Genomic DNA, 25,388 nt, shown 5'->3' with positions numbered 1-25,388 from the left:
GAGGTCGAGCTGGTTGGGTATATTGGTAGCGATGGGATTCTCAGTGTCCATTACTAACAATCCCTTTGATACGTTGTTTGTCACGTTGCGAGTATGTGTACGAGTGTGGGTGTGCGCAGTGGAGGCGGTGCGGCGCAGCGCTGCGGAGGCGAAGGCGCGGGCGGCGCGCGCGGAGGCGGAGGCGGCGCTGCAGGCGGCCGCCGCCGCGCGCCTCGACGCGCAGCTGGCCCGCCTGCGCGCGCGCCAGGACCACCAGGACGAGCACGAGGAGCAGCTCAAGCAGGAGCGCCGCCGCCTGCAGCGCGAGGTCACCACGCGCACTCCACACGCGCACACAGACACACACACGACAACGGACACGGTCACTACAACAGACACGCACACACACATGCACAAGGACACGCGCACGCAAAAGGACACAGTCACTACAACAGACACTCACACGTACATGCACAAGGACACGGATACGCGCACAGACACGACAACGGACACGGTCACTACAACGGACACTCACACGTACATGTACACGGACACGCGCACGCACACCAATACGCACACGACAACTGACACGCACACGCACATGGACACGTACACGCACCTGCACCATCACACCAGGCGAAGACTTGCGATAATGATCTGAGCTTAGGGGCTAGTGGCAGAACAGTTTACAAGAAGCTGTTCATATTTAGTTCGATTGTATAGAAATTCAAGTTCGGAACGTTTATTTATTTAAAATTACCTTTGAATCCTCAAGATGCAAGTAGTGATTAATGTAATAAAGTAGAATTTACCAGTGCATAAGGAAAACTCCATACAGAACATCACACCCACTCGCCTGGTTAGTGTGGTAATAAATAGTAGGCTAATTTTTGTCCCCTTTTGGGGATAGACCATAACCCAGCAGTGGAACCATAATGGGATTATATCCTACTACTATTATAAACGCGAAAGTTTATTAAAACGTATAGATGGATGTTTAATATCCTGTCACGGTTAAACAAGTGAATGAATTTGATTGAAAGGTACACTTTTATAGTTAATCATTTACGCGATAGAGCTGCATAGAAAAACAGGCTAGTACTTTAAATTTTAACCATTTATTGTACGAATATGGGTACATATTGAGAATTGTTAAATTATTTTGAAAAATTGACAGATAATTACGACGCTGCAACACTTCGTTACGAATGCTTTTAAATTGTTTTTATTTCATTACGTGCTCGATCTTAGCTCGTATATATAGTATGTAATATATGTGTAATAGGCTAGCCTGTTTATTGTTTTTTTTTTTTTTTAATTACGGTCTATAAACAAACATATTGATATTTGACACCCCCTTATCTTACCCTTATTCCTAAGGATTCAATCATACTAAACATGTATTTTTTTAATAACTAAATGCGAAGAAGGTAAATCATAAACAGAAAAACAATTTGTTTACAGGAAGTGGTCGATTTCTGGGCCGTTATCAATAATGGCGATAGTTAACGGTACAGTGGACGTTTGACCACGGCGTGACCCTCACATACTACCTATAGTATTCTAAACCACATTCCAAATGAACTAATTGTTAAGTAATTAGGCATGAGTTAACTCAATTAGAAGTGTTAATGTGTTATTTTGGAACCCTCTAATAATTGTAATATAAAAATATACGACAATTGTATTAAAATACACATAGTTTTAAAACCACCACTAGTGTTATTGACGATCTGGCTACCTATTTTTTTTAATACGGTCCTAAAAATGTATATAGTTTTTTTTTTTATTTTATAATCGATATTTTTTTAATTCAAACACTTGTACATATTTTAGGTAAATTTAGCCAGTTTTGAGATTCGAGATATTCTTCTTTGCTCTGTGTTGTTTTAACCTAAATTTACGTTATATTTAACGAATTTAAGACAGTTTAAAAGATGATGTTTCATAATCAGCTTTAGTGTGATGTACATAAGGTGGAAATTACAATGTAGCATGATAACCTTTAACTTTACCGCTGTTGTGACTTGATTCCATAATTTAATATTTTTAGACATTCAATGTAATGTGAACAAAAATACTAATGTCCAAATAATTTAAGATTATGTTAAAAAAAAAAAAAAACAACTACTAAACCTATTTGGATAATATTTCTATGGGACCATTCTGTATGTCCTTTCAGATAAAAAAAAAAGAATTTTCCATATTGGTTTACATTGACGGAGTTATGACGTAACAAACATAAAGAAAAATACAACCGAATTGAAAACCTTTTTGTTGTCGATTGATTGAAAACGGTGTTAATTGGCCACAGTAAATAAAAAAAAAATACATTTTTATTCCTTGATTCTGATAAGTCTTATTTCAAATTTGCATGCGAGTTACTTCAAGGTATCTGTATTCGAAAAGTGACAAATTCTATCTGCAATGTTACTAATAAAAAAAATGCATAATACACGAGTTTGGTATAAGTTTGGTGGATCACTGGCTTGTTTTACTGTTTTAAGTCTTATAAAAAAACTCTTCGAATAATCACGTGATCTACGTGCGCAACCTTATGCCAATCTAATACAATGAGCATTTGCCCAGTAATTTAATCGTTATTAAAAATTTACATTGTATATAGGCTGAGCTTTTTTCAAAATCGTAATACTTATAAAGTATTATATTTATTATTAGTAAAACTAAAAGCAAGTTCACATTGCAGGCGCGGGAAGCGCTCAACCGTGTCGAGGAGTTGGAGACGGAGAACAGCCATCTGACGAAACGGCTCGACAAACTCAAGAACGCCAAGTCAGCGCTGCTCAAGGACCTGTGACAGTGACACTGATCACGCACCGTTTACAATGCAGCGGCTCGGATCGTATCGCAACGAGCCGCAACGTGACGGAACATGACGCAACGCGCCGCAACATAGTGCGTACTAGCAATGCAACGTGTCTTATAAGTCAGCCTATCTTCACAGAACAGCTTCGGTCAGCGCTGGCAGACGGGTATCTCCAAATCTGATTTAATGCATGTCGGTAACGATTATTGAATTTCACACGGTCGGATCCCCACCTAGTTTATTGCTTTCTAGTTTTGCCTTTAAACAAAATAATATAGAGAAAGGAGTTTAATATGTGTGCTATGTTTTTATAATTAAGAGTGTCACATACACATTCAAATTGCCTGATCGATAAAGTTCAATAACCTGTGTTATAATCCAGAAAGTAACCCTAAAATGCGATAGCTAGGTGTGAAAATTCAGTGAGATTGATGACTTTAAGATACCTGCAAATAAATAATTTTATTAAATGTTCATTTAAATATAATGTAGTACATATCTTATACTCCACCTTGTTATTTTTTATCTAAAGTTGACGCATTTCTTTGATTACGCATTTCTTTTTCAAAGGACCAAGATATGTTGGCCGTGTGGGATTCATGATCGTACTATGTTAAGGGCAAGTGAGGTTTAGCGACAGGGTCAAGCGTGTCACACCACTTGACCTAGTATAAATAAATAAATAAATAATAATAAATATTGTAAATGTATTATATATGACTGTAGTAACATCGTAAAATATTCCCGCTTCATATATTCTGCATATAGGTAAAATATATTTGTATCATTTTGCAATATTTCAGTAAAATTAATATAATTTGTATACTTTAATGCAGAGGGCGCTACAAATGTTTGACTTATTCGAGACTTTTTAATATTGATTATACGAATTATATGTAGAATTTACGTTTTAGATTTTAATACATCAAAGGGTCAAAATAGACCGCTTATACACTATCTTTATCTGTCTTGTATTAAGTTTCTTTTCACCTAAACAGAAAGTAATATTGAGTATTAGAAATCATGTTGACTTACAGGAAATTATATCAGACAGACAAGATTGGTGGATTAATTTGGGGTTACTAGAATAAATATTGAATGAAAGATAGATAGGCTTCGATGAAATTTAACACAACACTAGAATTCTAAATTCAAAATATCTTTATTCATTTAGGTCTATTCCAGACTCTTATGTCAAATCCAACGTCAGTTCGGAATGATATCGAGATGAGAAGAACTGACAAGAAACTCAGCTCGTATTCTTTTCAAATAAATTTTATATTTGTTTACAATAATATAGATTCATTTTTAAATTCAAATTTGAATTTCATCAGAAAAGTGAATATTTTTATTATTATTCTAATATTTTATCGACATAGTTATTTATTGTCAGTGACGTATACATTTTTTTTTTTTTTGCTTTTATTAGAAACTTAATATAGGTTCGTTTAATTTGTCGAATTTAGTTTTATCAGTGCAACCATATAAGGGTACATCCAAAAAGACATTGTGTTTTTTTTTTTTTTTATAAATAAGTGCAATGTTTTAATCTATGTGATTTTTTAACACATTCACGTCTACACTATTTAATTTATATAAAGAATGCTGGCATTTTAATGTATTTTAATTTTTACTATAATCAAATGTAAAAGTAATTTATTGTGAAATGACAAGAATATGTATTTAATTAATACCAAAATAATAATAATGATAACGATGTGGAATATATTATAAATGTATGATGTATATTGTGGAGGGAAGCGTGGGGTGTTATGAGATTGTAACGCGAGTGATAATGTAACGGGCAAGCCTCGTTCGTATGGGCGAGTTAATTTACGTGTAATTTAATTAATAAACCTTTATATAACTGTAAATCGTTTAAGTGTAACATTTTCTTTTTGTAAAATATTTCAATTTCAATAATATAATAATTGTAATGATATGTGTATAATTCATTTGATATTTTAATTATTTATTTGTTATGCATATGGTGAATATTATAGAATTACGTACGTATTATACTTTAAAGATTTTATTGCATAGATTTTTTATTATCTGGCTTGCCGAATATGTGCGATCGAGTTCATTGTTTCGACTAATCGATAGTGTTTATGTTTATCTAACTTGCCATTGGTATCACAAATTACGTTCTTATAAGTGTAAATGCGACCACACACCTACAGTGGATGATCTAGCCCGCTCTGTATGTTTCAACTTGTAAAGTTATTGCTCAAAATTCTTATCCACTATTAATGTGATAGTTAGTCGCTATGTAAACGTCCATTATGATTAGTTTATCCATCGAGTCAGAGTTGCGCGGAGTTTCGTACAGTCGATTTCATAAATATGTTACTAATATCGCTCTTGTAAACGTATATGTATATTGTTTTATAAACAAAAATGTTGCCACCGTTGACGTATTCTTGATGTTGACTGTACTTTATTTTTTTTATATTTTGAGATTATTTTTGTCACTCTTAAAAGTTACCACGCTGTCAAATAATATGTCCAGCGCTTTTGTTGTATTGTATTAACCTTCCATGGATATGACATTTTGTTAGTATGACATTAATTTCCATAGTAATTTGTAAATTTCAGAATTAGCGGAATAGAATTTATGGCTGGTTGCTTTAGTGGCGAGGTGTAGTCTTACCACTGATGTAATATAGTTGTTATCTATTAGTCATGCTCACTTAACGTACTGTGCCATTGCGCACCAAAATGTATTAGTATATACAATAATAAATCGATGTGAGTTGTATGTAGTTTTGTAGTTATTAAATCGCGTAGTGTCGCTCTTGTTGAGCGATTGACGAGTGCACCCCGGCACAGAAATATAGTTCAGCAATCCATATACTTCTGCGGGACTATACAGTATATAGTTTAGCGGGAAAGGTATAAGGTTTCAAACCCTTCCTCCCCCCACCCCCCATCTTTCGAGGGGCACAATGCTCAATGTTGACGAGCTATTGTATAGACGGTTGCGAAATCATCTCGTACTCAGTATCTGTCGCCGTGAGTGGATCTTATGTAGGGCCTATACATAAAGTGTACTGTTAAAACATTACCAATATAATACTGATGAAATACGTTTCACAGAAAAATTGTGTTGGGCTAAAACATGATAGTTCAATTGGAGTTAGTTACGCAGAAAATATTGCCATTGTATGGAATGTCTATAACAAACGGCTATTTTTTTACGTAAATAGCTTTAATTTTCAATATTAAACTTTGATCGAGGTTATTGACTTGGATTTTATTAACTTTTAAAGTTTAAAAAAAAAAAATCTTATACACATTAAAGTCGTTAAAGTCACCGATGTGTATAAGTTTTTTTTTTTTTTTAAGTATTTTTTTTAATCCAAGGCTATACAGATTAATTATTTCGTGAAACGCAGTCCAGTATGTATTGTTTAGTTCAAATTATGTTTATAGGCAATATATGTTGTGATTATCTGACGCGCTGTCCGCGCTCTTCGCGCCAACAGACGTTAGAATAAATGTAAGTAGGAATGTCATTTATAAGTATGATGTATGTATTTTGGTGCTGCATTACTAATTTATTTTGTTTTTAACTATAATGACTTTGAACTGTCTTTTATATGAAGCGAAACTGACTTAATGTATAAATTTGGATATTTTGAATAAATTTCGCTCTAGATGTCTATGTTTTATTTGTTTCTCTATGTACCGAGCCCCTAATCCTCCCTCTTCCAAACTGTTTTTCACTTTTATCAAATATTATTGTCTAGTCTTTAGATATGATTTAACGACTTTTTAATTATTAAAATCATGCGAACATATAATGTAGTCTGTGATAATTGTTGACCCGTACGACGTCGGCTACTAAAAGTGGGTTTATTCACATTATTATAAAGAGGAAAGATATGATTGTTTGTTATAGATAAATTCAAAGACTACTCAACCAATTTTAAAATTCTTTTACCTATAGAAAACTACACAATCAGCAAATTACATAGGATATATGCATTTTATTTTCGAAAATTCTACCTACCCTGGTAAAGCCGGGTCGGATTGCTTGTGTTATGTAAAGTATCACACTTTACATAACACTAGTGATCTAGTTATTTTTTGATTAAGAGTCAGGGACAATAGTAAGCATTTGAAGGTAAATATGCGATCACTTAACTATACTTTCAAAACGAGGAAGTTTTGTTCTCTATATAAATGTCATCAACATGTTATGTAAATCTCATTTTTTTTTATGGAAGTTAATGGCAGATAAGCTGACGTGGGTCGTCGGCCTTATGTGAAGTAGTATCCGTCGCCTAAAGAAATTAACAGTAGGTATTAAAGGCACAACAGAGCATACTGCCATGCCCATGCTACCCCTCAAGCGTTCTCATGCCGGAGGACTAAGGTATTATGCCTCTGTACCTTGTAATTTTACAACTGTATCCCACTCTTCAAACTGAAATGGTCGTGCGAACACAATTGTTTCACGACAGAAACATGATTGGGATAGAGCCATGGAGACGACTATTGAAGTCTCCCCAGCGCCTTTGTCTTCGCCAACTCTGAATTGATTTTGATAAATCTTTTTGTGATTCCTGTGGGTCTGTTAATCGACTCTGTACTTAATGGTTATAATTTAATAAAATTAAGGTCTGCGCAGATGAAGGAAGGTCTCTCTTAGTGTTTGACGCAGTCTAAGTTTTAGAAAATCGAAAATATATATATGCATTGTAGTACACAATACAAATGTGTTCCATTATGAAGTGCAGAAACATATCTACCGCACGGATTATCTTGCTCGCATAGCTTCAGTAGCTTTAAAATTCTATATGTCATAATAATATAATTGTTTTTGCATGAAATTCGAAATTGTTGCGGTAGCATACTGCAATTTAAATAAAATTATAACTAAAGAAACAGCACATACAAAATTATAAAAGCCTAGCTGTATCCCGCGGTTTCGTCCGTGTTAAATAATATGTAAAGAATTTTTTAAATACACAATTGGGACTTAACGCGATGTAATAGCCTTTACAGGTAAATAGTACCTACACATTTGCTTCTTTATTGCCGACGTTTCGTATGTAAAGTACCCTATATGCTAAACTATGATATGACCTATCCGTGTATCAAATTTCTTCTAAATCCGCTCAGTAGCGCGCATGATAGAGTAATAAATATCCATCCATACGTCTTCATAAATTTTACACAGTTAAAATATTACTAGAGTTTAAAATAAAAAACCCATTTCAAAAACAAGCTTATAATAAACTTAATATCATTAGCTAATTCCTTAACATAGTTTGAGATGTCAAGTCCAAAGAGAACATATAATCATCATGCTCACGACACAATTATATTCTAATTAAAACTCAAAGCCGCTGACGCCATTATAGTGAATTTTATTTTGAAACTATTTGCAAATAACACTGACAAATGATTAGTGTATAATTGAGTTTTAAATAAATACACATAAAATAAGATATAGACAGTTCATAAATAATATTTTTAAAATTCTATTAAATGTAAAGTCAGTGATAATAAACGTTCAATCTCATTAAAATCCTTTTGGTGTCAGGGACATCAGTTTTTAAGCTTTTTTTTTGTTGTCAGAAATTACATTTGTTCAAAGGTGTTTTATAATTGTCAACTACATTATTTATATTTTAAGTGAGCTAATGAAATTCTCTTTGGACCCAATATTAGCCATAACCTAAAGACTATTTTGTCAATTAAGCTACAGGATGCTGGTTTGGTGTGAGGCCTCCATGTTCCGGGCTGTGTTTCTGTTTTTTTCTCTTCTTTTCCTTTTTTCTTTTCTTCCGTTCCTTGTCATCGTCATGTCTCTTCTGCTTTTTGTGTTTCTTCTCATAAGGATCAGGATTTGAAGAATCTATAATGTAAAAATATAATTTAACAGGAATCTCTTTGCATATAAACACATATAACACTCAACATGCCGTGCAACAAGTTAATTGCAACAGCGCTGATATCTACCAGATCTACCTATCTATCAAAGAGAGAGAAAGAGAATGTACAAATGTCATCTAATATAGATTGAACAGAGTGGCTTACCAAACTGATGATAAGATGTAGTATGAAAGTAGACTAATATTATGGTGTATATACACTGGTGTATACCAGATCAACATTAGGGGAATTTCTCCCTCTCTCTCTCTCTCCCCAACTTGCTGTGCCCAATAGGGTCCATAATTGAAGTCGAAATGTTATCTACTTTTTATATTATAGAATGTAATAAATAAATAAACAAATTTAGGGGAATTTTAATGAAGACTGGACAGATATACACTTATACAATTTGCAAAACATAATATATCGACACACACATTTATTCGTGTTTCAACCGTGAAGCAGTTGTGTTTACATGGCTTTGTTTCTGTTTGGAGGGTGGGATATGGCGTGAATTTACAGGGTACAGAGGAACAACACCCGAGTCCTCAGGAATAGCAACGCATGGGGGGTATCATGGGCGGAACAGTATACTCTGTTATGTCCATGGTACTGCTCATGTCTATAGGCAACGGTTACCACTTCATTCCATCAGGCGGGCCGTCAGCTTGTTTGCCATTCTAAGTTGTATAAAAAAAAAAACACATTTATTCAGGTTTTTAACGAGTGATATGATGGAAACCATAGTAACCACTCATAGACTTTAGTACTAGTGCTATCCAACCTTAATATGCTTGGGTAAATCTGCCTCATTCATGTTTTTACTGTAATGTTGTGTTTGCATGTCTGTGTTTCAGTTAAAAATTACAATGAAATTACAAAGTATAGAAGTATAACACTTTAGTCCTCAGCAATGGCAAAACATGAAGGTTATCATGGATGACACAATTTTTTTTTGTTATGCACTATACAGTTTTTATTGATAAATTTGAAATGGCTCTTGTATGGCTTCCAACTCATTATCATGTAAAGTTTGTAGGTAAGGGATGCATTATATAAAAGTAAATGAATCAAGAGATGTACATATGTATGGACAGAGAGGGCATGGAGATGATTTTTTTTTATGCAACTTACAATGACAAACTGATGGCCTACCTGATGGAAAGTTGTAATCGTCATCTATAGACAAAAGAAGCACCATGGACATAACAGAGTATACTGTTTTGCCCATGATATCCCCATGCATTGCCATTCCTGAGGACTCAGGTGTTATTCCTCTGTACCCTGTAAATTCACTACCATATCCTACCCTTCAAACCATGCATACTTTGTTATGCCCAAGGTACTGTTCATATTTCAACTATTACTACTTTGCATCAAGTGGGCCATCTGCTGGTTTGCTATTATAAGTTGCATAAAAGAAAATCTGTAGCAGCCATGTATGATGTTACAAAAAAATTTCAATAAAAGAAAGAAATTAAATAATGGAATGTAAACCTAACCTAACCATGGTTTAAATATATTTTAACAATAATTATAATATAGCATATTATATTTTAACCATAATACTATGGCTAAGATAAAATGCACTGTAATGTCCATAGTACTCCTCAGTATTGCCATTTCTTAGGATTATCTGGTCTTATTTGTCACTGTATATATATTTCATAATAATTATATTATTGTAATGTTCTTTAAGCACCTACACAGAGAATATTGTTATTAATAAATTATTAATTATCATCATATGAGTTGTTAACTGTCCACTGCTGGAAAAAGATAAGCCTAATTTGTTAATGAATATGAATGAATCAATAAAAACATAGAGTTTTTATTGTTCCCTTTAAAGAATGATACAGATTATAATTATTAACAATATGTAATGAATAAACAAACATAATGAATACTTTATTAGATAAAATTAAAATCAAGAGACAACAATGGGCGGCCTTATCACTATATGGCTATTTCTTCCAGGCAACCTTAGGATGGATTTAAACACAGTATAAACAATATAAGTAATAGGAAGGGGAAGGGATTGTTAGTAATGGGGTCTAATTGACCCATTGCTAGCAATACACCCTATCAGGTTAGCATCCATGCAGTTTTCCCTGGAAGCCGTCATGGTTAATTCTAGTGGAATTCATAACAATGGGCTAACTGACTTGCCTTTTCATCCCTGCCACCGTATACCGATATCACAGGCAGGGTTACAATTCTATTAACATCCATTAAAAAAAATACATACAAAACAAAAGCATTCTCTACCAGTTAGGAAAGTAGGGAAGTGTTAGAATATTCGAATGTGATAATAGTATAATTGATATACATATATCATAATAGAATTTAAATACATAAACAAATAAATATATACATATAAATAACAAATATACTTATACATATGTAACATATACTATATTATGCACAAAGATGAGAATAATAAATAGCAGTTATTGCTCAAATAGTGAGTGTAAACATTTTTTTTAAAATTCAGTTTAGTCGGAAGTCTCTTAATAGTATCAGGGAGCATTTTCCAGAGCCATAAAGAATGCAAGATAAAAGAATTTCATACAAAGCCAGTACAATGAGAAGGTAAGGGAGTTGGAGAGTATCTTTAATATATTTTTAAATTAAAATCTTACCTTGTAATGGTGTGTCTTGTCCTGGTGGCACTCCGTCTTTGTGCTTATGTTTCTTATGCTTACTTTTATGTCTTTTTGGCGGTGTGGCACTCACATACCGATATTGTTCTGGTAAAGGACCAGGGTGTAATCTGAAACCAGCTAGCTGTGCACTAGTAAGTGGCAGCAAATCCTTGCCACCAATGGGTCTTTTAGCAATAACTGAACCCAAGGTGCTATTGTCTTCTTGTCCAGGTCCATCAACTATACCAGGAAGATTTGGGAGGAACGATGATAATGACTCCTTCAGTTTTTTCCCATTGAATTTACTATATGAGTGCTCTAGCCCATAAAAAGCCATCAAATTAGTGGCCCCTGTGAGCTCACATTCTCCTGTAAAAAAGGTTTTTCATTTATAACATGTTTTATTACCTAAATGTAGACGAGATCAATAGAGGATAATGTTACCTGGAGGCTCTTTCATCAAATAGAATGGTCCACTGTGCACTATAGAAGGGTTTTTGCCAAGTGAGATTGTCGTCTTCAGAGTACCAGACGAGTCCTGACGAGAGACGACGGGTGACCTCGCCCCTCTTGGCGATGATTTCGGAGAATACGGTTCTACCTTTCTAAACTGATCAGACATCATCTTGCATCAGCATTGTCTATCTCTTGAACATAAATTAAAGGGATAGCATTAAAAAGAATTATCAAATCTACAATTGAACACTTCCTTTTTGACAACGCTGCAAATAAACTACAAAATAAATAATACAATTCAAGTAAGTAGAAGCAAATTTTTTTAATGGTGTTGTACTATCAGTGTTGCCAAGTGGTTTTCGTTCACAGATTAGAAAGATATTTTGTTCCACAAGAGGTTTTTTTAGGCTCAAGTTAGTGTTGCTAACTTTCAGATTTTCTAATTAAGTTGCTAAATACCACAACTAAATACTTTAAAACGAGGTGACTAAGAACAATTTAAAATTCCGTTTCAATTTTTTTTAAGTCAATCTATCTGTATAACATTTGATGATTTGACGTACAATCCGTAAAATTTCTTGAAATCGTCTAAAATCTTCTTTTTCTATATACCCCAATATATACCAGATTAAAAAAAAATCAGTTGCTTTATTTAGTTAATAATAAATAATCGAATTTTAAAAATTATACCCTGGAATACACATATATCGAATCATTAAATTTTATTATACAGATAGATTGACTTGAAAAAAATTTCAAATTGTTCGTATTTACCCCGTTCTAAAGTATTTAGCTGTATGTGATGTTATTTTTCGGAAAATTTTATGAATAAATTTATTTAATTGTACCTACCTACAATTACCTACTTATGGCAATTTATGTATTTTAGTTAAATTAGTTTTGTTAAAGAAAAAAAAACACGGGTCTGTTGTTTGAGTTACTCTGTAGAAAAAAAGCAAAAATTTAAGAAAATAAAACTTTAGTCTATGGTTCGTGAATTAGCTTCTCGTAACGTGCTACAGTTTTCTTTAATTGTTTGGAAATAAACAGTAAACCGCTATTATTCTAGTTTATTCATCAATATTTGTGCAATGCAAAACCTGGAAAATGTTTGTGAATTGTGATACAAGTGGTACAAATCTACAACAACGCTTCTGATATTACCATTCTTCGCTGAGCGAAGTGACGCCATTTTACGGGAATGATCAGCCCGCGGCTGCCTCACAGTAAGCCTGATGTAAGGATTGCACTGCCTAAACGGATGCGCGGAAACAAATCTTTGTTATTGTACTCGTACTGGACGTACGATTTTAGAGGTACGGATATAAAATTATTTTCTCATTAATACTATGTCCATTCAAATTCTATTTCCTCATTAATTGAACGTCTTTTGTTTCCAAGAATTAATCACGTGTTTTATATATTTTTTCAGAAAATTATGGAAGATGGTAATGTTCTCAATACGAAAGACGATAAAATCGCCTCAGCGTTATTGGCAAACTTATATAGTGAACGACAAACAAAATTAACGTCTAATGGACACGACCCTATCGGGGAAACGTCGAATCCCTCAGACGACCCGTACAATCAGTGCCGCCCCAACGTTGACGTCGCCAAGGACGAGAAGTTCCGAAAACGTATAAACCCTTTAAGAATACATCTTGGCAAAAGACCATTTGTGGATAATTCACTTCAGTACTACAGTTCGGTTAAAAAGAAAAAACTGCCCGTGTTTAAAACTAGTGATACAAAATCAGCACCCAATTCTATTCCTAGAATACCGAAGCTCAATCCTAAGCGTGTAGACAAAAATCAATTTCATCATGTCACCTCACAAATGGGGTGTAGTGCAGTGGATAATGAGCAAGACAAGCCCACACCTCGGCTCGTGCCCAAAAGCCAATTGTTACAGTTCAAAAAGGGTAAGATTGAAAAAGGACCTCAATTAAAAGAATATGCACAAAGCTTGGGTTTACAGCCTATGGTAAAGTTCAAATGTAGGAAGTGTTGTTCTATGTCCTTTAAAACATTGGCAATGTTGAAAGACCATCAATTAGTGTGTCGTGCTCAAGCAAAAGAACCAACGCTAAGTCCTGAAGTGACTCCGACTGCAGAGGTGAGCTCCGGTGGCCCATCAAGAGTGACAAGAAAAGTATACTTGTGTTCGGCTTGCGGTACTTACTATGAGAACTGGAATCTCTTTTTGCACATGCGAGAAGTACACAATAGGCATATTTGTTTGTTCTGCTTAGGCATGTTTTCAAAAGCTGAAAAGTTGTCATTGCATTTGACTAATAAACATAATGTCCAAGAGTTCAATTATGAGAATAAAAAAGAATTTATGGATGTGTATAAAGGAACACTTTATTTAATGTGTTGTGCTTGTGATGAGATCTGCAGTGAACAAGATGATTTTTTCAATCATGACTGTAACAATATTAAGCCAAAACCTGTGCCTGTTCTTATTAGTAAAAATGCAGTGAAAACTAACAATATGAAGAATATAAAAAATTGTAATGAAGCATCGACAAATGGTCCCTTGAGTGTAGTAAACCCATTAGCAAAACCTGTTAGTGACAAAAAAGTGTATGCAAATGAAACTAAACTTGAAACGGTAACATCTCAAACACAGAGAGCCCCAGTAGGGTTAGTAGACTGTGAACCCGCCAGTAGTGACACAAGTGTGAGTTCTGAGACCTCTGCCACTGCTAGTAAGGATACTAGTAACACAATTGACTCAGGTATGGAATTGGACAGTTCTAGTATTAAACCAGAAGGAAGTCCTATACATGAAAATAACTTGAGTTCAGATACAACCAAAGTATCACATCCAAATGGTGATGATGGTTTAGACCAGTCAGATGAGAGTAATTCACCAATCCCTGATGAATTTAATCAGTGTTCTAATGATGATTTTCCATCAAAGCCAGAAGAAGCTGTTATTTTGCCTGCCGAAAAGGAAAAAGAATGTGGTATTAAATTAAAACTTAGTTTAAATAAAGCTAACTCACCAATTATTATTAATTCAACAGTAGATCCAACAATTGGACAATTTAATGCACATAAACCACCGACCCGAGTAAGAAGGCCACCAAAGCGTTATGAAAAAGAAACTCCAGCAGACACATTAACTCAATCAAAACCACCATCAATAAAAATGACAATTTGTGATAAAGCTGACAGTCCATTTGTGAAAACAACTATTATAGAAAATAATAAAGAAACTACAATGAAAACCCTGTTAAATAATAATTTAGAAACAGTATCAAAGCCTCCTGAAAATAAACCAGAAAATGTAATAAAATCTACAATTTATGATAATAAAATAGAAGACATTAATACATTGAACAGGGTACCAAAACTGACAGTTAGAGTTCCTAAAGAACTTTTGGATAAAGACTCCTCAAGTGATTATTCATCAGATAGTGATGTCAGTGATAAATTGACAGTTGATGAAAATAGTACTACAATTGAGTCAGAAAATAATAAACAACAAATACCACAAATGGAAATAGTGCCGCAGTTCCAGCCACTCGAGGAAAAACCTGAGCAAAATGAGGAAGTTGGGGACATAGTTACAGTACCAAAACAAGAGGTTGATGAAACACAAATGCCTACTGATTTTGAACAAGTGGAACCTAAGACTGAACCAACAGACAATGACACAATTGTTGAACCAAAAATAGAGGAACCGGAAATTCCAGTTACTGAATTGTCATTAGATAGGCCACTGGACAAATATCCTTTGAAAGATCTATTAAAGGTATTCTTAGCATCAACAGCCCCAAACTGTATTTACTGCAATCATGTTCGTAAAATTGCAGTGAATTGTGAACAGCTCGCTTTACATATGGTAGCCCAGCATCGGTTTTCGGCCACTGTTGATAGTATCACAGCAGAAGAATTATTGCCAGAGACAATTACAGCCAAATTGAAGACAGGAGCAGAGGAACTGATATCTGTATTTATAAATTTGAACTCTTATGATAGTGCTGAAATGTATGACGAGGTGCAGTATGACCATCTGTTTGAGTGTTTTCAGTGTTATTTTAAAACTGCTATACATAAAGATCTCTATTTACATAATCGTAAAATGCATCAAAAAACCATCTTACTATGTGTTATGTGTAAGTCTAATTTCTATAGTTATAGTGAGCTATTGTGTCATTTGTGTCCAGGAACATATGATTCAGAATATGAAGTCAAATATAGATGCTGTTTATGCAGTGTAGATACTATACCATCATCATTTAGATTAATGGTACATCTTAGAAAGATGCATCACACTTGTGATGTATGTTTGGAATTCTGTCATAATCAATCCCGTTTATCGAATCATGTTTGGAAGCATAAATTACATCATCTTTGTTATCGTTGTGGCATTGCCTACAGAAATAAGCTTGATATTACTAATCATTTGTTTTGGAAACATGGCACTGAAAGTGTAATGTGTAAAAAGTGTCTCCAGAAAAAATGGCCTCATGTTTATCATTTCTGCTCACCACCTGCAGTATTTACATGTGAAGAATGTAGTTTGCAGTTTACGAAAGCAGTTTATTTGAAAGTGCATAAAAGATTTCATTCAGATGACTATCCTCATGCTTGCACTGAAGATGGATGTACTGAAAAATTTGTTTCAAAAAAATTATTGGTTAAACACATTGATGAACATAGAAAAAAAATGATAATAGAAGATTTAAATGAAGATCCATCGCCTACAAAAGATACGCCATTAGAGGCATCCAAGGAACCAATTCCTATTATTGATTTGATTAATGACAATTCGAAAGTGGAAGCCGGTACTTTAAAACGTACTGCTGAGGCTGGAACGGAGCAACTATCCAAAAAAGCAAAAAAGAAAAAAATGAAAGAAAAGGATGCTTTACTATTAGATGTGAATTTGCCGGCTTTAGATTTATCAGAAAGTGATAGTGACGAATCTGATACTGGAATACCTCCTACTAAAAAAGAAGATATACCAGATCAAAAACCAGAAGAAGAAAAATCTGAAACTACTGTTAACCATAATGATATTACTAAACCAAATGAAGAGTTGCTTGCTTTAACAGACGAGAACCTATCACAAATAGAAGAAGAAAAACCCAGTGAGCAGCAAGTTCTTGACATATGGGATAATTTCAAGAAATATCAGGCCAAAGTGGAAAAGCAAAAAGAAAAGACTCCACCTTTAGTTCCCATTAGAAAACATGTGTGTGAATCTGATCATGACTATTGTCTAATACCTTCAGACTTAAATGGTGATGATGAATCATTTGGTATAGATAAAAAGAAAAATAAGAAGTCACCGAAAAAAAGGCATGGTGATTTATCCTCTTCAAGTAGTAGTAGTAGTGACAGTGATTCAAGCTGTTCATGTGGTTCAAATTGTAGTTGTTCTTCAAGCAGCGGTTTATCATCAAGTAGTTCATCTGATTCCGATTCTTCTGATGAATCTGGTAATGAAAAGAAGAAGAAAAAGCAGCTAAAAAAGACACTACCTAATAGAAGATTGAGTAATGGGTCTAATGTTGACGTCATGGGTATGTCTGAGACCCCAGTTTTAATTCCAGAAAAGACAGAACCGCCCATTCCTGAGACCGATTTAGAAACTGACGAAAGTGAAACTGATGAAGAGTTTTATGATAAACATCCTCAAAAAATAGCGAATAAGTTACACACAGAAAAACGTAATCAATCTATTCTTTTGGCTTCAGTAGCACCATCTGATGGTGGATCCGTATCAGGTGACGCTAGTCGTTCAACAACACCTGTAAAAGAGGAAACGGAGACAAAGGAACAAATTGAAACAAAAGATGCAATAGAAACTAAAGATGCTATAGAAACAAAAGATGCAATAGAAACGAAAGAAAAACAAGTATTTAGCAAGAAGAAAAGTAAAAAGAAAAAGAAGTCAAAGAGTTCTAAAAAGCATGCTCCTATAAAAATTAACATTCCTAAAGAAGTTATATCAAAATCGGATGTAGAGGCTGCACAACCTTTACTACCAAATAAAATAACAATATCTTTACAATCTAATACCGTTCAATTACCAGAAGTGCCCGCGAAGCTTGCACCTACCAGTACTAGCAGCACACCTATCGTAGCTACCCAAAACAAAAGAGCATCGAAACGAAGACGAGTCCCGAACAAATTTTATGGTTATTCAAGTGATGAGGAAACACCTTCCAGTTTGACCGCATTAAAACCATATCAGCCGCCTAAATTAGAATGGAGAAAAGAGGACCTGCCTTCTCCTGTGACGCACAAAGCAAAAAAAGAATTACCGTCAACAGTAACCCCTCAGAGAATGTACAATTACACAGAGCCTATAAGATTAACTACACCCATTCCAGACCCTGAGCCTCCAAAAATCTTAATGAACTCCGAATCTTTAGAATCCAGTGACTCCGATTCAAGTGACGAAGGCAACCTGGAAATATGTCAACCAAATAACTATCAGGCACCAGCCCCTATTCCGCCACCCACTTATTTGAATTCTGGCACTTCGAGTCTACCTTATCCATTCCAAAGGCCTGTTGTGCGCCAAGCACGGGAGGGCGAGAGCGTGTACTGCTACTGCCGATGTCCCTACGACGAGGTATCCGAGATGATCGCCTGCGACGCCGAAGGTTGTTCCATTGAATGGTTTCACTTTGAGTGTGTCGGTATTATGGTGCCTCCTAAAGGTAGATGGTACTGTCCAGAATGTAGAAAAAATCAAAGTTTCTCAGGTTACAGATAAGTCTAAATGTATATATATTATATAACTTACTGTACTGATATATGTATATAACTTATTGAGGATTGTAGATAATTAGCTTTACCTGTATATCTTTTTAGGTAGTTCGTGTAAGTTCTAGGTTATTAGGTCTGAAGAAATGTATCATTGTTATAAAAGTACATGTTATGCTTGATAACGGCTGTGCAGCCAACTCTGTAACCTGGCAAATTGTTACTGACATTAACATACTACAGCAGAACGGAAATATAAATCCGATTTTTGATACCAACATCTGTTTTTATTTCTAAAATTAACGTATCCAAAAAGAATTCCATTCCAGTCTCCACCCGAAGACGCGCACATACAATTCTGACAACATTTTAGCAGGCGTCTTTTGAATTTGCAAATACAATAATACGTAATAGGGGGGAAGGGATTGTTAGTAATGGAGAGGTTAGTTCCTATTGCTATCAATATAACCTATCGGGCCGACTTCCACGCGGTTCCCCCTGGAAACTATCGTGACTAATTTGAATTAGTTTTGACCATTGAATTAGTCACGATGGGCTAACTGACTTGTCTTTTCATCCTCACCAATTAACCCTCACTAGTGCCTCGCCAGTGTATTCCGATAGCGCAGGCGGGGTTACCATTTTATTATCATCCATTAAAAAAAAGTACCCAATGATCTTATTACCATCCATCGCTCTTTCGGCATCGGACTGACTGCACGACGCCGCAACGGACAGAGGGTCTGCATGCATATAGGACAAAGGTACTTCCATGTTGTGTCTGGTTATTCAGACATATTAGACTTTTTAAGGCGAAAGTGAAAAGGTGGTTCGTGTCCCACTAATTCAGGTAAGATGGAGATCAATCGCAGGGCCTTTTAATCGTTAAAAAATCAATGTGTGCGCTTCGTAACAGATAACCCGTTATCAACGCTCGTGTCTTCGAACGCTTTGGTATCACTGTGATGGCAACTAAAAGTAGCTGACGCTTATATATTTGTAGAAGGCAGTCTTATGGTGAGTAATGAACTCTAGTACCGGTTCCAATTACTTAAGCACTTACTAACAGGTATTAGTTGGGGGGAAAGGAGTTGTTAACAATGGAGTTTGACAGCCCCATTGCTAGCAATATACCCTATCAGGTCGACCTCCACGTGGTTCCCCCTGGAAACCATCGTGAACAATTCTTGTTGAATTCGTCACGATGGGCTAACTGGCCTGCTTCATCCTCACCTATCATCTTTCAGTGGTGCTCCGCCGGTGTATACCGATAGCGCGGGTGGGGTTACCATTCCATTATCACCCACAAAAAAACAGGTATTCGTTATCTACAATATTTACATCTATACTAGTCAACACTATATATTTTTTTTTATTTTTATATATGAGTGGCAGTTTTTTATACAACGATGGTGGCAAACAAGCGCCCGTCGCCCTATTGTCAGCAATATACCCTATTAGATCAACCTCCACGTGGTTGCCACTGGAAAACAATTGTGGACAATTCTTGTTGAATTCGTCACGATGGGCTAACTGACCTGCTTTATCCTCACCTATCATCACTCATTGGTGCCCCGCCAGTGTATACCGATAGCGCAGGCGGGGTTATCATTCCATTTACATCCATTAAAAAAAAACCACCTTTTGTTTATTAAAATACCACATCCATACGAAAAACGTTCTTCGGCTATTGTGTAAAATCTTATTTTTTTTTTTACAATTCGCATGACTGAGTGGTTAGTTTCAAAAATCTTCATATCCCGACTCTTAGGTTAGTCACCGAAATAAGTGGCAAACGAATCTACCGTTACTTGTTTAGAGGGGCAGATAAGAACGGGTTTAATCCAACTAGAAGGAGAACGAATTGTTAGTGATTAACTAGCAGTTTTTTTTATGGGTGAAAATAGCATGGCCACCCCGCCTGCGCTATCGGTATAGACTGGCGGGGTACCAGTAAGAGGTGATAGGTGAGAATGAAAAGGCAGGTCAGTTAGCCTATCATGACGAGTTCAACGATAAATTAGTCACGATAGTTTCCAGGGGGAATTGCGTGGAGGTCGCGTAAAATGTTTTTTTCGATGTACCTATAAAAGTACTTACATAGCATAGATATTGGATTATTAGTTCATCTGAGCTAAATACTTATCTTAGATATTACCGTATGTAAATGTCTAATTGATTAAATATAAAATTATGGGCGATAATAAACAACTCCAAATATTTTTGTGGTTTTAACTTTTTAACTACAATAATGGATTTATCGTCGCTGTGTCTAAACAGGAATGCATGTAACAAATTTGGTAAGTGAAGAATTTTACAACTATACTGTATATATATGTAAGGTTTCAGACTTGGGGATTTTTTTTAGTGTATGAAGATCTCGCCTGCGCTAACGGCATACATTGGCGGGGCACCAGTGAGGGATAATAGGTGAGATGAAAAGGCAGGTCTGTTAGCCCGCCAAAAGTACTATCGACTAGCAAAATCAGTCAAAAATACTTTTGACTGTATGCTTTAGTCAGTAATACTTTTGAAAATAACAGTTAAAAGTACCTAATCTAACCGCAAATTTGCAGTCAAAAGTACTAGTAACCAATAATTTTCACTCAAAACCACTTTTGACTAACCCGTTCAGTCAAAAGTACTCATGACTGAGAGGAAGGGATTGTTAGGTCTAACAGGTCGACCTCCCCGTGGTCCCCCCTGGAAACCATCGTGCTGAATTCCAAGTGTATTCATCACGATGTGCTGATTTGCCTCTTCATTCTCACATATCATGGTCACCTCACTGGTGCCCCGCTTGTGTATACCGTCAGCGCAGGCGGGGCTACCATTTCATTATCATTTGATTATTTATAAAAAAAAGTACTTATGAATGATTTTGCTAATAAATATTACTTTTGGCTGGTTAAGAGTTTTGACTGCAACATATATATATAAAATTCTCGTGTCACGGTGTTTGTTACCAAACTCCTCCGAAACGGCTTTACCGATATTTATGAAATTTTGTGTGCATATTGGGTAGGTCAGAGAATCGACCAACATCTATTTTTCATACCCCTCAATGATAAGGGTAACCCAACTCTAAATATATTTCTTTTTATTTTTTTTAACAAAATGGCAATCGAATATAATAATTGTAGTACAATATATTTTCATATATAGTTCTCGAAATAATGTATATGGTAAAACACCATTTTTTACCGAGTCAGCTAGTATATATATATATACACATACATGATGATATAATATCAATAAAGCAACGATAGAGACCAAACATTTGTTTATTTTAAAAGCAAATTAGACATTTGTCTTATGTCAATAGGTAGTGAATTCCAGAGGAACATTATGTTTATGTAATGTGGCACGTCCCTATTTTACGAGTAATAACATCAGGAGTCACCTTCATACCATTATAAAACAATGACACAAACAATGGTGCGCTCATGTTACATTTAAATGTTCAAAAGCAACTGATTTTGAGTTTTGATTGCATACAATTAGCATTCAATTTAACATTGACGTGCCAGTTTTACATACATGTTCGTAAAAAGTGATAACAATGTATATCCGCCCTTCATTAGGTAGGTACCTATGTTAGGTATGCGGTATGGTAGGTATGGTATTACACGTTACACTGTTTTTTTTTATGGATGATAATGGAATGGTAACCCCACCCGCGCTATCGGTATACATCGGCGGGTGAGGATGAAGTTGGTCAATTAGCCCATCGTGACGAATTCAACAAGAATTGTTCACGATGGTTTCCAGAGGGAACCACGTCGAGGTCGACCTAATAAGGCATATTGCTAGCAATGGGGCTGTCAAACTCCATTGCTAACAATCCCTTTCCCCCCTCGTTACACTGTTTTTTTTTTTGATGTGTGAAAATGGTATGGTAACCACGCCTGCGCTAACGGGATACACTGGGGGAGCACCAGTAAAGGGTGATAGATGAGAATGAAAACAGGTCAGTTAGCCCATCATGATGAATTCATCAGGAATTAACCATGATAGTTTCCAGGGAGAACCGCGAGGAGGTCGACCTGGTTGGGTATATTGCTAGCAATGGGATTCTCAGTCTCCATTACTAACAATCCCTTTCCCCCAAAGAGGAAGAGGAAGAGCGCGGAATAACTACATGGGACAGATAAAAGAAACACTAGATGTTATGTCGGATAGGGAGGTCAAGGGTATGGCCTGGGATAGAGCTGACTGGAAGATCTTCTTCCGTTGAATTAGTTGTACCGACAAGAGGAAACTCTTAAATGAAAAAAAGTTATAATATCACGACTTTCGTGGTGGGAGGAGGAGAGTGTAGAAGGGATTGTTAGTAATGGGGTCTAACAGCCCCATTCGTCATCATCATATTAACCGTCTACTGTCCTCTGCTGAACATGTCTCCTCCAAAAGTGGGGTTCTGCCAGTACATGCCTCGCTTGGTATCCAACTGTTGCCAAAACAGTTAGACTTAGGCGATGTTCTAAGAGAGATGTTGCTGCCTATCGCTCGACCAATAAGTTCCCTTAATCGCCTCTTACGACACCCATGGAAAAGAAAGGGGTGGCCTATTTTGTGCCGGGACCACACGATACGTAACAGCCTCATAACTGACGATATACTCTATCAGGTCGATTTTTTTTATACAACTTAGAATGGCAAACAAGCTGACGGCCCACCTGATGGAAAGTGGTAACCGTCGCCTATAGACATGAGCAGTACCATGGACATAACAGAGTATACTGTTTCGCCCATGATCCCCCCATGCGTTATGTGGTTCCCCGGAAACCATTGTGGTTGATTCTTGTTAAATTGGTTACGATGGCCCAACTGACTTGCTTTCAATTTCTCCTCTCTCGTCTCATCTCACTGGTGCCCCACCAAAATATATCGGTAGTGCGGGAGGGCTATCATTCCTTTTTCATCCATAAAAAAAATTTTACGTAGCGCATTTCCGTGGGTTAGGCACGTTACTTTGTGCAAGTATCCCAGGTTCGATTTCCGATTAGATCAACTTGAGTTCCTAACAAGAGTATCTATGCGTTTATATCCTCCACTTTTCCTCCACTTTTACGCAATTACTGTATATAACTCATAAAATTAAATTGACTCCGTCTATTCCATTCGAAGTTTTTACACATTTATGTCGAAACAAGTTCTGTGAAATCGACAAAAACAATCAAATTGCTATATTTGCAAGAAATGCCGGTTAATTATGAATTTGATGACACGATATTGAAAATCAAGACATCCTGAGAGTGTGCAAAATTCAATGGAAAAATACATTCGCGTTGTGTCATAATTCTAAGTACATATAATACGAGTACAGCCCAATCATAATTCTAAAAATAAATATTTCTTGTACGTTATACTCGATAATCTTGGTGGTGTGGGGGGAAAGGGATTGTTAGTAATGCGGTCAAGCAGCCCTATTGTTAGCAATATATCCTGTTAGATCGACCACCACGAAGTTTCTTTTGTAAATTATCGTGGTTGATTCTTGAATTTGTCACAATGAGCTAACTGACTTGCTGACCCTCACCTATCATCAGTGGTGTCCCGCCGTTATATACCGATAGCGCAGGCAGGTTACCATTCCATTTTCATTCAATTAAAAAGATCTTGATGGTGCAGTGATTTTTTGGGGAAAAAGCAATTGTTAGTAATGAGAATTAGAAACCCTATTACTAGCAGATCGACCTCCTTGCGGTTCCCCCTGGAAATCATCACGATTGATTCATTGGTGAATTTGTCATGATGGGCTAACTGAACTGCTTCATCTTCACTTATCATCATATATACCTATACTTATATAATTATATCATAGATATATTTACCTTTGTGTACCGAATTCTACAATTAGATATTCACCTAGGTACATACCTAGTGTGTTAAATAACTGTGATGAGACAGCATATAGGAAGTTTATAGCGGATTGAAAATATATTATCTAATATTTCAGGTACCTCTGTGAATGCGACATCACAGTCCGTAGTCAAAGAACGCATAAGTGTAAGGCTCTGGGAAGGTAAGTGGGCATTATTGAATCTCTCTGTACTATATATAGTATGGATTTTTTTTATACGACTTAGAATGGCAAACAAGCTGACGGCCCAACTGATGGAAAGTGGTAACCGCTATAGATATGAGCAGTACCATGGACATAACAGAGTATATTGTTTCGCCCATGATACCCCCCATGCGTTGCCATTCCTGAGGACTCGGGTGTTATTCCTCTATACCTACCCCGTTTAATTATAGAGGTGGGCCATGGTCCTTAGGAATGGCAACGCATGAAAAGTATCTGATGGCTCCAAACGCCTCCAATTCTCTCATCCTATATTCTGTTTACATGTTTATTTAAGTCTAATATAAATGTCATTGGCAAAATTTTAATTAAATTTTAAATAAACATACAAATGTGAACTGAGTAAAAAGCTTGTAAAATGACATCAACTTCCTAAATGGGGGGCCTCGTTCAGCTTTACCGCTCCGGGCCTCTGACGAGCTTAGTCCGCTATTGCAGTCAAATAATTGGGTTAGCACTAAAATAACGAAGTATTACTTCATATGTTTTGGTATTATCTTGTAACAATACCAGAACATATGAAGATAAATATATGAATCTCGAAGATGGCTGGTGTGCTTGCGGGACGCGATGAGGCAAAATCTTCGCCTGTTAAAACTGCCTGCATTTTTAATTTATGACTATTTGTAAAAAGATTCAATTCAATTCAAACATTTCGTACCGTTATATTGATATTGCGCCTTGTTTAATATTATTAGAGGTTTGTTTGAATCGAAACATTGGGCGTTCCATTGTTTCTGCCTACCCTAATGGGAGACAGGCGTGACAGATAGGT

General features: G+C 35.8%; 3 protein-coding genes across 7 annotated transcripts in view; 2 read left to right on the top strand and 1 right to left on the bottom strand.

Annotated features, from left to right (window-relative positions):
• Positions 1-6,467, top strand: part of LOC113514411 (leucine-rich repeat flightless-interacting protein 2) — a 52,420-nt gene extending 45,953 nt beyond the window's left edge. For all 5 annotated transcript variants that reach the window (XM_026898506.3, XM_052903083.1, XM_052903075.1 and 2 more), the window contains 2 exons: positions 120-307; positions 2,687-6,467. In XM_026898506.3, the coding sequence (XP_026754307.2) occupies positions 120-307; positions 2,687-2,797 (299 nt within the window). In that variant the 3' untranslated portion in view covers positions 2,798-6,467. The remainder of the gene's footprint in view (positions 1-119; positions 308-2,686) is intronic.
• Positions 6,468-8,029: 1,562 nt separating this feature from the next.
• Positions 8,030-12,160, bottom strand: LOC113514392 (mediator of RNA polymerase II transcription subunit 19). Its single transcript, XM_026898476.3, has 3 exons — positions 11,782-12,160; positions 11,335-11,706; positions 8,030-8,675 (listed from the first exon to the last, which is right to left on the bottom strand). Exons 1-3 carry the CDS (start codon positions 11,960-11,962, stop codon positions 8,515-8,517), a joined length of 714 nt encoding a protein of 237 aa, XP_026754277.1. The 5' UTR covers positions 11,963-12,160; the 3' UTR covers positions 8,030-8,514.
• Positions 12,161-12,900: 740 nt separating this feature from the next.
• On the top strand, positions 12,901-20,747 carry LOC113514372 (uncharacterized). The gene is made up of 3 exons (XM_052897385.1): positions 12,901-12,925; positions 13,036-13,109; positions 13,226-20,747. Exons 1-3 carry the CDS (start codon positions 12,901-12,903, stop codon positions 18,533-18,535), a joined length of 5,409 nt encoding a protein of 1,802 aa, XP_052753345.1. The 3' UTR covers positions 18,536-20,747.
• The last annotated feature ends 4,641 nt before the right edge of the window (positions 20,748-25,388 follow it).

Source organism: Galleria mellonella, unplaced genomic scaffold (genome assembly GCF_026898425.1).
Source record: "Galleria mellonella isolate WM207_F2 unplaced genomic scaffold, CSIRO_AGI_GalMel_v1 utg103, whole genome shotgun sequence".
In the NCBI taxonomy this organism is placed as follows: Eukaryota; Metazoa; Arthropoda; class Insecta; order Lepidoptera; family Pyralidae; genus Galleria; species Galleria mellonella.
This window is presented reverse-complemented; position numbering and strand designations above follow the sequence as displayed.

What these genes read in the sequence shown, in the direction of transcription:
- LOC113514392 (XM_026898476.3), bottom strand. Translation starts at nt 11,962, where the DNA reads ATGATGTCTGATCAGTTTAGAAAGGTAGAACCGTATTCTCCGAAATCA. An exon ending in TTTGATGAAAGAGCCTCCAG is followed by an intron (nt 11,707 to 11,781) that starts GTAACATTATCC and finishes CCTTTTTTACAG; the next exon opens with GAGAATGTGAGCTCACAGGG. An exon ending in ACAAGACACACCATTACAAG is followed by an intron (nt 8,676 to 11,334) that starts GTAAGATTTTAA and finishes TTTACATTATAG; the next exon opens with ATTCTTCAAATCCTGATCCT.
- LOC113514372 (XM_052897385.1), top strand. Translation starts at nt 12,901, where the DNA reads ATGTTTGTGAATTGTGATACAAGTG. An exon ending in TGTGAATTGTGATACAAGTG is followed by an intron (nt 12,926 to 13,035) that starts GTACAAATCTAC and finishes GCCTGATGTAAG; the next exon opens with GATTGCACTGCCTAAACGGA. An exon ending in CTGGACGTACGATTTTAGAG is followed by an intron (nt 13,110 to 13,225) that starts GTACGGATATAA and finishes ATATTTTTTCAG; the next exon opens with AAAATTATGGAAGATGGTAA.